This window comes from Octopus sinensis, linkage group LG8 (assembly GCF_006345805.1).
Source record: "Octopus sinensis linkage group LG8, ASM634580v1, whole genome shotgun sequence".
Taxonomy (NCBI): Eukaryota; Metazoa; Mollusca; class Cephalopoda; order Octopoda; family Octopodidae; genus Octopus; species Octopus sinensis.
The window spans coordinates 93657205-93674672 of record NC_043004.1 but is presented as its reverse complement, the minus strand read 5'-3'; the positions used below and the strand labels follow the sequence as shown (position 1 = coordinate 93674672).

Below are 17468 nucleotides of genomic sequence, written 5' to 3'. Positions count from 1 at the left end.
TATGATCATTAGTGTTTCTTTACTTTCTATAATGTCTCACAATGTCAAGTTATCACACATACACACTTCTTTTCTAAAAATATATGTATGTTTGGTTATGCAGGTGAGGTGTATACACGCACTTACACACACACACACACCTATCTTTCCCTTCATTTATCCTTCCATCCACCCAGTAATATCCTCTTTTTGATGATCTAGTTTCATGGCCATTACTTGTTAGTACACACTATATCTGTTAATACACACACATATGTGTGTGTGTAGAAGTCAGTTGCATGTGCATATATATAAATAAACACATGCATGAGTGGATCTCTGTACAGTTTTCCATTAAGTGAATTTTATTCACAACGCTTGTGTCAAACTATTTCCTCAAGGTGCCATGCAGTAGAATGGAACCTGGAGCCATGTGATTGGAAAGGGAACATTTTACCTAATCCATGCTCAAGATATTCTGGCTGTGACCATCCTAATTTGCACTCATACATAATACCTTTGAGACTACACTATCCAATATGTGCTCCCATTTTTTTAAGAAGATATGATGTGATTTGAAGGATTTTTGGTTGCTATTTTTGCATTTGTAGTGGGCTGTCAAAATCGTGAAAGTTGTCTCAGTAAAATGTTGAGCTAGAATTTATAATATCTCGCCTGGCTCCCTTGGCACTTAAGATTTCAAAATTTCTGGGGGTTGGCTTCTCTTGTTTTATTATGTCCATGACTGATGAAACTGAAGAAGGCCGGACAGTACCACATTACTTTGTAAATCTATCCCCATGTCGGCCAAATTGATGTGGTTACTGTTAGCTTGTGCACCTTGAGGTTAATGTTTGCAAGGAAAACCGTAGGTGGTGGAATGATTATGGAAGATTGCTGTCAAGGGGAAGGACTGGAAGAAAAGTGTTTAGTGTGAGGAGGGGTGATACTCAGTAAGAACGATGAGAGAATTAGAGACAGGTGGGCATGAGTAGAGAGGGACTATGGAAGAAAATATATCACTTCAGTTAAACATTTTGTTAGTGTGCACTAATTTTTCTCTCTGAATATTGTAGTTTTTGCTATCTTTGTTATCTTTATTTATCTCTTTTCATTGTTTTTTTCTTTGTTTTTTGGCACTTCCAACATAAAACCAAAATCAATTTCCTACACTGCTGACCATCACACTCTGTTGGAAATGTTTTCTACAAACTTTTATTGTTTTTTTTTTTTTAACTCTCTTCTGTTTTGTTTATACAGTTGAGAGATAGTTTATAGCCCAGCTTCTGTACACTGATCTGTGAAACACACTTCTGAATCAAGATTTGATAAAAAAAAAAATACACAATTTATTATATTTATATATTGTAAATATAAATTACCTGTTTGAATTGTTGCTTTAAATCTTTCATAATTCACATTTGGTTGTTCAACAAACAAATGTGTTTGTAAATGATAACACCACAGCATAAGGTTAAGCCATTAAGACAGCTAAGAGATCACGGTTTATTGACACCATTCGTTTGCTGTTGTTATTGTTGTTTAGTCCTCAATTGATCAAAGGCATTTTAACTGTAACCATACTCTTTACTCTCTTACTTGTTTCAGTCATTTGACTGCAACCATGCTGGAGCACCGCCTTTAATCGAGCAACTCAACCCCGGGACTTATTCTTTTGTAAGCCCAGTGCTTATTTTATCGGTCTATTTTGCCGAACCGCTAAGTAACGGGGACATAAACACACCAGCATCGGTTGTCAAGCAATGCTAGGGGGACAAATACAGACACACAAACACACACACGCATATATATATACATATATACGACGGGCTTCTTTCAGTTTCCGCCTACCAAATCCACTCACAAGGCTTTGGTCGGCCCGAGGCTATAGTAGAAGACACTTGCCCAAGGTGCCACGCAGTGGGACTGAACCCGGAACCATGTGGTTGGTAAACAAGCTACTTACCACACAGCCACTCCTTTTTTTTTTTTTACTTTTCTCAGAATTACTACCTACAAGCACATTACCTAATGTGTCTTGTTTTTAAAGACAATATCTTGTGATTTGAAGGATATTTGACTGATATTTCTTGCAGATTGAGTAACGATGTAAAGGCCTTCTCATTACCTCAGTCAATACTATATTGTGGTTGTGATGAGGCTTATTAAATTTCAAATGACCCTGTCTACCTTGCTGAAAATATCATATTTTCTGGTATACAAATCATCATAGTATATAGTGTGAATATGTGGGATAAACATTCAAATATCATTACTATCTTTCCACATCCAAATGTATTTCACAAGGAATTTTTAGAGTAAAGATTATTTGCTAACATATTTGGCGTTAGGAAGGGCATCCAGCTGTAGAAACTGCCAGATCAGACTGGGCCTGGTGCAGCCTTCTGTCTTCCCAGACCCCAGTTGAACCGTTCTACCCATGCTAGCATGGAAAGCGGATGTTAAAAAATGATGATGATGATGATGATGATAACATGGTAGTCCTCTCGTTGAGAGATTTACAAATAGTAATTTTACTGTTTTAAGGAACTTTTAGTTCTCAGAGGTCGTCTTGGTGTATAGAGTCAACCTGCCATTTTTGGTCTCAATAATTTGACTTGTATGCAAGAAAATACAGTCAGTGCAACCAACTACTGTAATTAGCAGAAAAAAATTAATGACTATTTCATTAGATTTTAGTCCCGACTATTCTAGAAGTGGGTGGGTTTTAGCAGGGTAACTTACTCGAGATATGCTGTATAAATACAAAGTCTTCAATAGTTATCTCACAACCTGGTGCTTTACGAGACTTAATGCCACCCTGTGACATGACATTGACCAGTCAATTAGAAATAGCAGTCAAATCTCCCTCAAATCACACTTTATAATCTAAAAAAAGTACAAAGATACATTAGCTAATAGTGACCCAGATAACCTTAAAATGATGGGATGGTTATGCTCTTGATCATAAACCTGCCTGATAATTGTTAACATGGGCTAATTAGCAACAACAATAACCTGATATTGATACCATTAAAACAGTAATTTATAAAACTATAATTAAAGCTACATGTCAATGATGCATAAACATTATAGTTGCTATTTAGTGTTGCTCTTAAGATGCAATAAGCAATCATTATTACCGTTCATTATGACTATGCTGAGTGAGAGAAGAAGAGAGAGGGAGGTTTGCTTCCTTTTGCTTTTGTCAGATATCCAGACTTGTGGTAGGAAGAAGATATCTATATTCCCTCTTGATTGTTTTTATTCTAGTTCCAGCCAATACTTCAAGTTGCTGGCTGAAAAGTTGAGTGCCTGATAACACGTTAGTCTACATGGAGCAGTACATGGAACATGCCAAATTAATAAGAAGAAGGCACTGTTTCTATTTTAGTTATTAATTTAATTTAGCATCTGAGTTAATCCATTTTCCAAATTACAGTGATGTGTAGTGCTATTATATTATCTGTGGCAAGCATAAAAAAAATGCCTCTTACAATCTCTCTCTCTATCTGCTCAGTCGAAGTCGACTCTCGGTCACTCGTTGGATCAGTGTCCTCCAGTCAGTTCTATCCTGGGCCGCTTCCTTCACACTGGCCATTTCCATTCCGGTATCATTCCTGATGGTGTCAAGCCAGCGGGTTCTTGGTCGGCCTCTTTCTCTCTTGCCACTGACCATTCCGATCATGATGTCCTTCTCCAGGGATTCTCTCCGCATAATATGACTGAAATATGCCAATCTACACTTGCTGATCCCAGCTTCTAGCGGCATTTTCGGCCTTATCTGCTTAAGAACTTCTCCATAGCCATTGATAGAATACAGCTTCAATGTCTGAATACAAACTACTCTTGGCTGGTTGTCTGGTACTGTAGTAACACAGCCATTTTACATCAGTCCCCTAAATAATTACTAAACCATGCTGAAAATACTTAAGTGTAACAAAATGGCTTTAAAGGATTATGTAAACCAGAAGCTGTTATTAGTATTAAGTCTATGTCTTCTCACTTTCTCATTTTCTGCAGACAGAAGAAGTGCAGCACATGCTCCACCATATGAAAATTTCCGCAGACGTCCACGTGATGACTCCCAGGTACGCCGGGGCTCTCTTGACAGAGGGCGCACTGGCTATGAAAAGAGGCGCAGCTGGTCACCAGATGATTATGGTTCCAGTCTAGACACATTCTCCCCTGTTACTCTAACAGTGACAAGCTTCTTTAGACAAGTAAGGCCACATTCTTATTGTTGTGTTTCTATTATCTTTTGCTATTTAGTCAGGTCTATTCTGTGATCAGAGGTGTTTCACCTATGACCTCTGTGGGGTTTTTTTTTCCAGACATCAGTGTATCTAGGACTGCATTACCAACTGTGTATTTCCATTTTTAATCCATATACTATAGGAATCAGATATATCCACTCAAAATTTTTTTACCCTTAACTGCAGAAAGCAGGTTTATTTCCCAGTTTTATCTTTTGTTGAAGAATGTCATGTTTGAAACAATTTTCTATTGAGATATGCCAAGTTTATTAAGGCAACATGACTTGCAGACAGTGCCAATTCTATGTTTTGGTAGATATTTAGCACAACTACTGGAATAACCGTGAAATTTAATTTTGCAATTAAAGGGTAATGCAGTAAAGTGTGATTTGAAGGAGATTTGTGTGCTATTTCTAGCAGCTCAAGAGCCCCTTCTGTGACCTGGTTGTGTTTTGTTTCTCATTTAAGAAATAATAAACTTATTCATATTAATTTCCTTCCTGTTGAGTGTCACTGAAACATTGCGGATGAAATATTCAATGTCTGCAGTACTCCCGGTAATATTGCCGCAATTATTATTTTGCTATACCCAACAGTATTAAGTAAAAAGGGACATTCAAATAGGCCAGGTATTGAAACTTGGCTTGATGTATTTATTATACTGTGCAATTGTCCAACACAGATGACTAAACCATATATATATATAAAGATATAGATAAAGAAATAATTTTATTCTCAAACGCAGGATAATGCTAATAATATAGCATGAACAGGATAAACTATCCATATTTTGCAGAAAAATCTGTCAGAATAAAGCTATTTCCTTATCTGTATCTCTCAATACATCTCAGTGCTTCTAAAGCAAACTTTGTTTGTTGACTTTCAGTGTAAGTTGAAGTTAATATATACATATCTATATATGTACATTCTCAATGTTGGCTGGACCTCAAAAATTCCAGACACACAGATCCTGAGGACAGCTGATATCTTGAGTATTGAGGCGATGGTACACAAGCACCGGTTGCGTTGGACTGGACACCTTATTAGAATGGAGGATAGAAGGATTCCTAAGCAGATGCTCTATGGAGAACTTGTGAATGGAAGGAAACTCCAGCAGAAACCAAGGCTGCGATTTAAGGACTGTGTCAAGTCCTCGTTAAAGGCTTTTGCTATGCAGGACACTGACTGGGAGAACAATGCCTGTCATCGCTACAGATGGTGGAAGCAGGTTAAGGAGGGGATCAACACTTTTGAGAGAGCACGTATCCAGCATGAAGAACTTAAGCGAGCTGCGCGAAAGCACACGGCTCGTATAGTGAATGGGGAAAGCTTGGTCTGCAATGTTTGCAGTCGTGTATGCTTGTCATGAGCAGAGCTCATTAGCCACCAACGGAGCCGCAAATGCAAAATATAAGTTAGTCCTAGAGCGCACAATGTTCCTGAAGGTCGGCAATGGTCTTCCTCGGTCACGAGTGGACGGCCATTATATATATATATATATATATATATATATATATTATATGTGTGTGTGTGTGTATACACAAACACATACATTTACGAATGTGTTTGTGTATATGTGTATATGACTCCTAGCATCTTCACATTGATGCTATCTGGGCAGTGGTGCTGCTTGTTGATATATTAATATGTTCTGCAGCTCAATGGTTTGTTTCCTTCTTCCTAGACCAAAAATACAGCAGGCCAATAGGTTAACCCAGTCATTTAATTAAGGTTAATTATTATTTCTGAGTAGCAAAACGTGAAATTGAATCCAATTGCTACAACTCTAATTACTTAGAATATGAATCCAAAGACAGAAAAACCAAAAAAAATGTCATTGTTGATGCCACAATCATAATAACAATCTACTATTTTACTATTTTAGGAAGGAGATAAATTGAGTGATGACGATTTGTATAAATTTTTGGTGGACATGAAACGGCCTTCCTCAGTGTTGAAAAGACTCAAGAGCATCTCAGGTAAGTTTTTGTCCAGTCACCTTTTATCCACTGATTTCTGGTTTTGCACTTCAATTGATATTTGACATTATTATCTCCTTTACACTGTGTTTAGTTTCAGTTAGATGTTTCTAGGTAAAATTTCTATTAGAAAGTGACTTATGAATATCTCTGCTCCCATTGTACCTCCCTTTAGGTCATACACATACAAACACACATATATATTCATGTTTGATTGTTATATTAGATCTTGTTAAAGTGTCTTGCAGGAATATTACTGTTTTTCTAAATGAAGTAGGTGCTACAAACAGTTTTTATTGTTTTGATTAGGGTGCTGGTACCATGTGTAAACCACCTGTACCGGTGCCACATAAACACACCCATTGCTACTTTGTAAAGCAGTTAGCATTAAGAAGGGCATCCAGCCATAGAAACCATGCCAAAACAGACATGGAGCTTGGGCAGCTCTTCAGCTGGCCAGCTCCGGTCAAACCGTCCAACCCATGCCAGCATGGGAAACAGACGTTAAATGATGATGATTAGATAACTGTTTATGTATATATATTTATAAATATAAATGTATTGATTGCTGTTCCTTTCAATTGTAAATATAAATATATATATATATATATATATATATATATATATGTATATATATATGTATATATATATGTATATATATATATATATATATATATATATATATATATATATAATATATATATATAATCATTATCATCATCATCATCGTTTAACGTCCGCTTTCCATGCTAGCATGGGTTGGACGGTTCAAACTGGGGTCTGGGAAGCCCGAAGGCTGCACCAGGCCAGTCACATCTGGCAGTGTTTCTACAGCTGGACGCCCTTCCTAACGCCAACCACTCCGTGAGTGTAGTGGGTGTTTTTTACGTGCCACCGACACAGGTGCCAGACGAGGCTGGCGAACGGCCACGCTCGGATGGTGTTTTTTATGTGCCACGGACACAGGTGCCAGACAAGGCTGGCGATATATATACATAATACACACACACACATTCTCATACACAGATGAAAGAAAGATAGCTCTCATTGTCTATACATCTATCTTACTCTCCCTTGCTTTCTCTCTCTCTATATATATATCTCTTTCAACCTGATTCTTCATATTTCAGGTACACTTAAATTTGACGCTTTACCATGTCCCGAAGAAGTTCCCTATTCCCGAACCCCTGAACTGTATAAAATTTACCCTTTCCCCGAAGACAAATTAAAAGAGATTTGGGAAACAAAAGAGGTCCAAGAGTTTCCTTCTAAGGAGGTTTATGTACCATACACATCTTACAGGTAAGTCACACACCTCATGCTTAATGAGAACATCTCTTTCAGTTAATCTCTTAAGATATTTATGAAATATATATTAGCAACAGATGCAGTATTACCACCCTGGGGTAATATTTATCTTAACAGAAATGTGTATGTTGTGTTAGAACAAATTATACTGTGGTAGGTACCATGAGGGAACCTCTCATATCAGCTTTTGCTGCAAAATGCTCTCTTGTTTACATTGCCAGCAAGAAGAGGAATCCCTGACATTTCCAGTGCTGGGACTACGTAATTTCAATCTTCCTTAGCTTTGTCAATGATGGACACTCGATTGCTAGGCGTAGCAGTCTCTGTGCTGAAGGCAGTGGAGATTTATCTCCCCTTCCCTTGTGATAAAAACAACAGTGCATTTTGCACCAAAAAAGCCAATATGCGAGTTCTTCTCATAGTAACTTCCGCCGTATAGTTTGTTCTAACAGAACATCTATGTTTAAATGAGGATAAATATTACCTCTATTTATGAAATACGCATACTTTGTGAGGACGTATTGTCAGTTCTTCTCTACTTTCTCCGTACAAATATTGTTCTTTTCTTGTTGTATTGATGCTAGAAGGTTGAATGTTTAAGTTACACATCTTAAAACTAGGTACAATAGGTATTTCACATCAGTCTTCATTTACTACTTGAGCTCTGTTCATTTTTTTTATCTTTGGCAAATGAATGTAATAATAATAATAATAATGATGATGATGATGAAATTATTGTGCGTAATGTTTGGGTGCACTACAGCTCATCAAAGGTGCATGTACAGTACGTAGAATTATGTACAAAAGTCAAGAAAGTGAACAGTGTAAGTGTCATGATATACATGTGTGTATGCATATAGAGTGGGGGATATCAGGTGTAGTGTTGGTGAATTTCATGCAGCATGGAGATTTTAAAGGATGCAATGTCTCGGCAACCAACAACTGATGCAGGTAGTTTGTTCCATGCTTCAGCAACACAGAGTGTGAAAAAAATATTTCCGAAAGTAATGGGAATTGTGCTGTTTTCTGACTTCATGGGCATACCCATTTGTGTTAGACACATGGACCTCAAAAAGGCGTTCAAGGTGGTTGTTGGTATGATGCAAATATATGGGAAACTACCACCTGTGTCATCTCTTGTGAAAGGTAGGAGAGTCCAGTTTGCTGGACATTGTTATAGAGCTGAAAAAGAGGTAATTTCTACTCTTCTCCTCTGGAAGCCATCTACTCGCAATACCAGAGGGCGCACACTCCCCTATCCTAATGTAATCTCCAGGGATACAGGCATCCAGCAACAGGACCTCCGTAATGCCATGATGGACCATGAAGTCTGGCGTAGCATGGTAAATTCCATTGTCTCGACCACGGTCGAACAATGATGATGATGGTATGATGGTTATAAAAGTTTAAGACTCATGATCAGAGGTTTGTTTCAGTATAATGTTCAGTAAACTAGAACCAAATTATTAACTGGCACAGATTTTGATAATGAAAAATAAGGTAAACAATATTAGTAGAACTCTGAAGACAAGGGTGTTTTTTTTTTTTTTGTTTTTTTTTTGTTTTTTTGTTTTTTACTTTTAATTTCATGCATATTTTCTTTCTGTGTATGTATTGCTAAGCATAGACATGTGTCTATATTATCTTCGCTATTCTGTCTACGTAATTCAAATACAGAGACTATATTTTAAAATTTTCATTTATTTATTAATCTATGTTTTTGCAGGAATTTACTTTATGTGTACCCAAAGCACTTCAATGGTGTCAACCGCCAAGGTTCAGCCAGAAATATTGCTATCAAAGTACAATACATGATTGGGGAAGAAGAAAGCCATGCTTTGAATGTGAGTAAAATGTTAAACTTGGTTCAAAGCCAGTTATTACCATATTTACTCTCTCTCTTTCTCTCTCTATCTCTCTCTCTTTCTCTCTCCCTCTCTCTCTCTCTCTCTCTCTCTCTCTGCACATGCACTCTGATTGATTTAGTAACGGTTTTAGTTAAACATCCTAGAAACATTACCAGATACAACTGACATCTTAAGATGGCCAGAGGACATTACAACCAAAATGTAGTAGTAACAATAAAGATGAGGACTTTAGTATGAATATATGTATGGTGTGTGTGTGTATCTTTGTGTGTCTGTGCATGGTTTCTCTTTTTATGCATTCAAACATAAGACGGCTACCTGTCTAGAAAAGAGTAAGTTAAAACTGATATGTTTAGTCCTGTCGCAGACAATCTCTGTTGTGACAATAAGATGCATCCAGCCTCGTTTGGCACCTGTGCTAGTGGCACGTAAAAAGCACCCACTACACTCACAGAGTGGTTGGCATTAGGAAGGGCATCCAGCTGTAGAAACCTTGTCACATCAGAGTGGAACCTGGTGCAGCTCCCTGGCTTACCAGTTTTCAGTCAAATCGTCCAACCCATGCCAGCATGAAAATCAGACGTTAAATGATGATGATGATGTTTGTTCATGTTGGCATGGGTTGGATGGTGTGACCAGAGCTGGCAAGCCAGGGGCTGCATTAGACTCCAGTGTGATTTAGCATTGTTTCCTAATGTCAACCACTTTACAGAGTGTACTTGATGCTTTTACGTGACACTGCACAGGCACTTTTACATGGCACCGCACAGGCACTTTCACATGGCACGTACTCTTTTACGTGACGCCACTCTCTGTCCAAATTGTAAAGATGTTGTAGAAGGAAGGGCATTGAACTGTAGAAATTATAACAAGACCATGACATACACAGTAACAACAAAGACAGATGATGAAAGGCTGTGACAGTGAAAGAAGCAGATATGAAATTTGACATTTTTATTTCGCTAATTGCTTTGGGATTGGCATAAACTTTACAATTATCTTAATTACCCTTTTATAAATTTGAGGTGTTGTAATCACGTATGTGAAATTAACTCTGACTGTGTTACTATTTTTGTCCTCAATGTATTTCAAGTCAAAATTTATATCTTTATATATAAAAGTAAGGTTGTGTGCTGTCTGTCTCCTACGATTTAGATTCCTAACTACTCCCACATTTTGCAGTGCAGTTTAACCAAAACTGGGTATCTTATAGTCGTGATTCATATCGAGCCCTTCTGGGTATTAGCGTGCGTCTACGATGAGTCTATGATTTAAAAAAAAATTTACCATCAATTTTTCCCATTTTTAATGCATTTTTTTCGCTATTATATAAGGGAAGTAACTCTCTAAAAATGTCTACGATGAGTCAATGATTTAAAAAAAAATTTACCATCATTTTTTTTTCCATTTTTAATGCATTTTTTTGCTACTTTTTGGCTATAACTCTAAAAATGCTTATATAGTTATTTCCCTTACAAACCCGAGCAACGCCGGGCGATACTGCTAGTTAAGTACATTTTTGTTTCTTATTTATTTAAAGGTGTGATTAATAATTTATCCTTTTTCTTTATCTTCCCAGGTAATATTTGGTAAATCCAGTTGTCCTGAATTATCCAAGGAAGCTTATACATCTGTGACATACCATAACAAGTTAGTCCACAAAATTTAGCATTTATATTTTTAAATATTCATTATTTAACTTCATATTAGATAAGTTACTTTATTTTCAATTTTTTCTTGAAAACAAGCATTTAACATCATCATCATCATCATCATCACCGTTTAACGTCCTTCTCCATGCTAGCATGGGTTGGACGGTTCAACTGGGATCTGGGAAGCCAGAAGGCTGCGCCAGGCCCAGTCTGATCTGGCAGTGTTTCTACAGCTGGATGCCCTTCCTAATGCCAACCACTCCGTGAGTGTAGTGGGTGCTTTTTACGTGCCACTTACACAGGTGCCAGACGAGGCTTGCAAACGGCCACGACCGGATGGTGCATTTTACGTGCCACTGGCACAGAGGCCAGTTGGGGCAGCACTGACAACGGCCACGTTCGGATGGTTCTCTTACGTGCCATCGGCACTGGTATCACAGCTACAATTTCCGATACGGATACTGATATTTATTGATCTGATTGACTTACTTATTCATTACTTGAGCAAAAGTCCACTAGTTTACGATCCAGATATAGAGCTGGTTATAACTTTATCAACTCTAGTGATTTGAACTCTGAATATAGAGAAATGAACCAATCTACTCTAAAGGTTGTAACTCAACCATTTCTGTCAACTCATCAAATTCATTATAACATTTAAAGGACTTGATGCGAGTTGTCCTTTCTTTCAAGGGGCATTGAGAATATATTCTCTTACACCTAAAAAAAGATGCAGCTGCCTCACGCACTAACAACACACACACCTTGGGTATGAGTGTTCGATTTCGTTTACATACCTCGAGCAGCTTCTAATTCATATTTGAATATATATATATATATATACATATGAGAGGGATGACCACTATGTGGACAAACCTTATGCTAGAAGTAGATCTGCTATGGTCTTACCACTAAGAAATGTTCTCAAGAAAAATTTAGCAAACACCAGAACACAAGCGAGCAAGATAAATGAAAAGTAACAAAAAATAACACAATTTACTGAACCTTCAGATTTTAATATGCTAGACCACTGGTGTTAAATTGTTATATATATATACATATTGTTATATATATATACTCTTACTCTTACTTGTTTCAGTCATTTGACTGCGGCCATGCTGGAGCACCGCCTTTAGTCGAGCAAATCGACCCCGGGATTTATTCTTTTTGTAAGCCCAGTACTTATTCTATCAGTCTCTTTTGCCGAACCGCTAAGTGACGGGGACGTAAACACACCAGCATCGGTTGTCAAGCAATGCTAGGGAGACAAACACAAACACACACACGCATATATATATATATACATATACGACAGGCTTCTTTCAGTTTCCGTCTACCAAATCCACTCACAAGGCATTGGTCAGCCCAGTGCTATAGCAGAAGACACTTGCCCAAGGTGCCACGCAGTGGGACTGAACCCGGAACCATGTGGTTGGTTAGCAAGCTACTTACTACACAGCCACTCATATATATATATATATATATAGTTTCTGTTAACACTAAAAAAAGGTTTAATGTTAAACTAATATCTTCTTTATTAATTGGTTTAATCTACATCTTAGCAGATGCTGAAATATTATTTTTCTATCACTTACAGTGCTTCACATCAAGACTGATTATAATTTCATCTTTTACCATTTCAGATCTCCACAGTTTTATGAAGAAATCAAAATCAAGCTGCCAGCAAAGGTGTCAAAATCTCATCATCTTCTCTTCTCATTTTACCATGTGAGTTGCCAGAACAAAAAGAATGAGCCTACCCCGGTGGAAATTCCTATAGGATACACTGTAAGGGATACTTTTTTTTTTGTTTTTTTGTTTGTTACTGACCTGAATAGCATCTTCTTTATGTCACTACTATCAGCCATCCTTGAACCCAGTATCCAGTCATCAATAAATGTTTTATACATACAAACATATATATAATTGATATAGGATAAAATTTTTTTCGGGGAAAAAATTTTATCAATGGCCAGCATATCAAAAAATACCTTTAAAGGTAAAATTTATACATAATTTACAAGATAAGGGCAGAAGAAAAATTCTAATGCCAGATACGGCGAAACAAAAAATTGTCGATAACCATTAAATTTATGCGTCTCGAAACAAACTGATAGAAATCTCTAAAAAATTTGTTATTACCGTATTGGTCCAATTTCGGGGTTAATTCACAAAAAATTTTCCCCTCTTCTGCGGCACATACGCGAGATATAAATGAAATACTTATTCATAAATTTAATAGTTATCGACAATTTTTTGTTTCGGTGTATCTGGCATTAGAATTTTTCTTCTGCCCTTATCTTGTAAATTATGTACAAACATATTTATATATGTGTTGGAGGGGGTGCAGACATGGCTTTATGGTTAAAAAGTTTATTTCCTAATCATGTGATTTTGAGTTGAGTTCCATTGTAGAGCACCTTGACTACTATAGACTGAAGTATTGTAAGTGGATTTGGTTAATGGAAACTGAAAGAAGCTCCTTATCTTTATATGTGTGTATGTAAGTGTGCACATGCATGTTTGTGTGTGTGTGTGTTTACACTCTCTAAAAATCACTTAGCGTCTGGCAGTAATGTTGCTATCATTATTCTGTGAATGGGTTGTCTACTGGCTTTGCACAGCTGAACATGTCTGAAATAAGATATCCCTTATTTGAAAAACTGGTTTGGGTTAGCAATGAGAAGGGCATCCGACTGTAAACTGCCTCAGTAATATACTCTCTCTTTACTCTTTTACTTGTTTCAGTCAGTTGACTGCGGCCATGCTGGAGCACCGCCTTTAGTCGAGCAACTCAACCCCGGGACTTATTCTTTGTAAGCCCAGTACTTATTCTATCGGTCTCTTTTGCCGAACCGCTAAGAGACGGGGACATAAACGCACCAGCATCGGTTGTCAAGCAATGCTAGGGGGACAAACACATACACACAAACATACACACGCATATATATATATATATATATATATATATATATATATATATATATGATGGGCTTCTTTCAGTTTCCGTCTACCAAATCCATTCACAAGGCTTTGGTCGGCCCGAGGCTATAGTAGAAGACACTTGCCCAAGGTGCCACGCAGTGGGACTGAACCCGGAAACATGTGGTTGGTAAGCAAGCTACTTACCACACAGCCACTCCTGCGCCTATGATATATTTATTTTATCTTCGCTACTGTGGAAAAAATGGACATAAAATAAGGAGGCAAATTACATGTGTGTAGTGGTTGTACAGGAAACCACCTCCCAGCTGGAGCTACTTGATGCACACAACAAACAAAATCAATAATAATTATTATGATGATGATTTCTCTTTTATTGTAGTGGCTGCCCCTGCTTAATGATAGTCAACTATCTGTTGGAGATTTTCAGCTTCCAGTTTCAATGGAAAAACTTCCTCCTCGATATTCCATGCATTCAGATGTAAGTACCAAACTCTAGGATCATTTCCTTGCTTTTTAGACTTCTTGATACCTAATAGAGAACTCTCTTGCTTTTCACTGTGTGTGCATGCGTACGTAATTCTATTTGTGGTTATAATGTGTTTATGATTAAATCAGTATTTTTTTTTTAAGGGATGTGTATTCGGCTCACAATTGTAAACTTGTAAGTTTGATTCCCCGTGGCGTGTTATGTCCTTGAGCAAGTCACTTTAACCCTTTTGTGTTTACATTATTCTGCCAAAATTAATGCTTTTTCATCCACATTGTTTTGAACTCATCATGCATTATCTTGTAGTTATGAGATTTTGATAAGGTAACTGTTAATTTTTAAAACGGTATTGTAGGGCTGGTGTGAGAGACCAGATCTGGCCAGTTTGAACATAAAACAAGCAGAATACTTTTGGCCGGATATGGCCGGTTTAAATGCTAAAGGGTTAAATCACGCTGTTCCCATCCACTCATCTGGCAAAAATAGGTCCTACCTGGAATTCAAAGAGCCAACCTTGTCACACTCTGCATCACGCTGAATCTCCTTGAGAATTGCATTAAGGGTGTGCGTGTTAATTTCACAGACAGTCTGTTCAGCTGACTGGATCTACTGGAAGCCTCATCATCATAACCAATGGAATGCCAGTTTATATGCAAATATGTCAAATATGTTTTGTGTACGTTTTGCATATGCCTTTGTGTCACACTTGTCAGTAATTTGTAGTAAGGCGACGAGCTGGCAGAATCATCAGCACGCCAGGCGAAATGCCTAGCGGTATTTTGTCTGCCGCTACGTTCTGAGTTCAAACTCTGCCGAGGTCAACTTTACCTTTCATCTTTTCGGGGTCGATAAATTAAGTACCAGTTACACACTGGGGTCGATGTAATCGTCTTAATCCGTTTGTCTGTCCTTGTTTGTCCCTTCTGTGTTTAGCCCCTTGTGGACAATAAAGAAATAAGTAATTCGTGGTAATCAGTATATGGTTAATATATATTTATGGGGATAGTTGAATCAGTCAAACACTGGACAACCAGCTAAGAAGTCAATAGTTCAAATCTTGTCACTGGTTAAGGTAGTAAATGTTTATTGCATGGAATCAGACATCTGAGATATCTTATAGCACAATCAAGAAATAAATGTGATCTTTCTTTGTAACATGTGTATATGTTTTGTATGAACTGAACAGTACAACAGCGGAAGAAATTTGCTATTTAAAAAAGAGTAAATTCTAGAACTTTACACTCCTGTCATGAATTTGTCTCAGATGTGATTTGATCCATTTTTTGAGGAGAAAAGCTCATCATACATCTCATATATTCAGAACATTCCCTAAGAATATGTTTGCTGTTGGCAAACTGCTTAATTAGAAATGCTGACTAAATGCTTTAGGAATTATATAGTATATTCTATCAAATGTGTTACCTGTAAGTTTTACATTGACAGTAATATCCACCTGTTACTTGTTTTGATTACTGAGACAACCGAAGGATCTGTTCCATGGTCTCTCAACCTGCAAGAAACCCCATTTCTCTCTAGGAATGAACTATACTGTTTTGTTGCCTATATGTTTATATCTATTTGTGCATATAGTCCTTGTAAGAGGCTCATAACAATCGGACAAACGAATGGGTAATTGCAACGAATAGGTGAAAGACAACAACTCCTGAACATAGTGGAAAATCAAAAGCTCGTCTATTGTCGCGATATTCTGAGAAGCAGAATTCTAGGAAATATTATCACAGAAGGAAGAGTAGAGGGTACTAGATATAAAGGCAGGCAAAGAATGCAATGGATAGATGATATCTTGAGCTGGTTGGGACAAGAGTGACAAAGCAGATGGAGAGCTCGTGCTTAATCAGGAAGACTTCCATTGCAGTGTCATCAGTGCACTGTAGGCATACAATACATGATGACGATATAGTTTTATGTGTATGTGTATTCATATAAATATATAATTGTTTGTGCTTATATAATTTATATATTTATTTATGTGTTTATATAATTTATATATTTATTTATTTCAGTCACAGAATATAAAGTGGATGGATAATCGTAAACCATTATTTACAGTCAATCTTTACTGTGCATCTTCAATACACACGCAGGTATGTATCTACTGTCAAGCACTATATATATATATATATATTTTAACCAATCATATGGCAGCACAGTAACTTATGCTAGACAACTGACCACATGACAATGATATGAAACTTTGTTACAGTTGTGTTGTATGACTAAACCATGTGCATTTTAATACTCTAATATTTGCCTCTGATATTTGAAAATAATTTTTGATTCCTACCAGCTGTTTCTGTTTAGACCAGAGATTCTCAACCATTTTTTTATCTATTGACCCTTCAGAAATACTTATGTTGTTCTAGTGGATCCCCATAGCCATTCAGTGTTTAAAAGCCAGCTTCATAGAAACTTCTTTCAAAATTCCTATTTTGTTTTTCACGCATTCACTTGTGCTGGTTGAACTATGTAAAATGTTAGAGAAAGAAACTGAGCTGTTTCTTGCAATTCATGCCAATACATACATCATCATCATCGTTTAATGTCCGTTTTCCGTGCTAGCACGGGTTGGACAGTTCGACTGGGGTCTAGGAAGCCAGGAGGCTGCACCAGGCTCCAGTCTGATCTGGCAGTGTTTCTACAGCTGGATGCCCTTCCTAACGCCAACCACTCTGTGAGTGTAGTGGGTGCTTTTTACGTGCCAGGGAAGGCTGGCAGCAGCCACGATCAGTTGGTGCCTTTTACGTGCCACCGGCAAAGAAGCCAGTCAAGGCGGCGCTGGCATCGGCCACGTTCAGATGGTGCTTTTTACATGCCACTGGCACAGGTATCACAACTACTATTTCCATTTGATATTTATTTTGATGTTTATGTACTTGACTCAATAGGTCTCCTCAAGCACAGTAGGTCACTCTATGATCCAAGTACAGCAGGTCGTTCTGCAATCCAAGGTACTTTGAATGGGCTGGGACTAT

General features: G+C 37.4%; 1 protein-coding gene across 12 annotated transcripts in view; it reads left to right on the top strand.

Annotated features, from left to right (window-relative positions):
- LOC115215058 (dedicator of cytokinesis protein 7) overlaps window positions 1–17468 on the top strand; it is a 213939-nt gene that overhangs the window by 83594 nt on the left and 112877 nt on the right. For all 12 annotated transcript variants that reach the window (XM_036505609.1, XM_036505610.1, XM_029784198.2 and 9 more), the window contains 8 exons: window positions 4003–4202; window positions 6121–6214; window positions 7345–7516; window positions 9249–9366; window positions 10970–11040; window positions 12686–12830; window positions 14368–14466; window positions 16500–16580. In XM_036505609.1, coding sequence (XP_036361502.1) covers window positions 4003–4202; window positions 6121–6214; window positions 7345–7516; window positions 9249–9366; window positions 10970–11040; window positions 12686–12830; window positions 14368–14466; window positions 16500–16580 — 980 coding nt within the window. The remainder of the gene's footprint in view (window positions 1–4002; window positions 4203–6120; window positions 6215–7344; window positions 7517–9248; window positions 9367–10969; window positions 11041–12685; window positions 12831–14367; window positions 14467–16499; window positions 16581–17468) is intronic.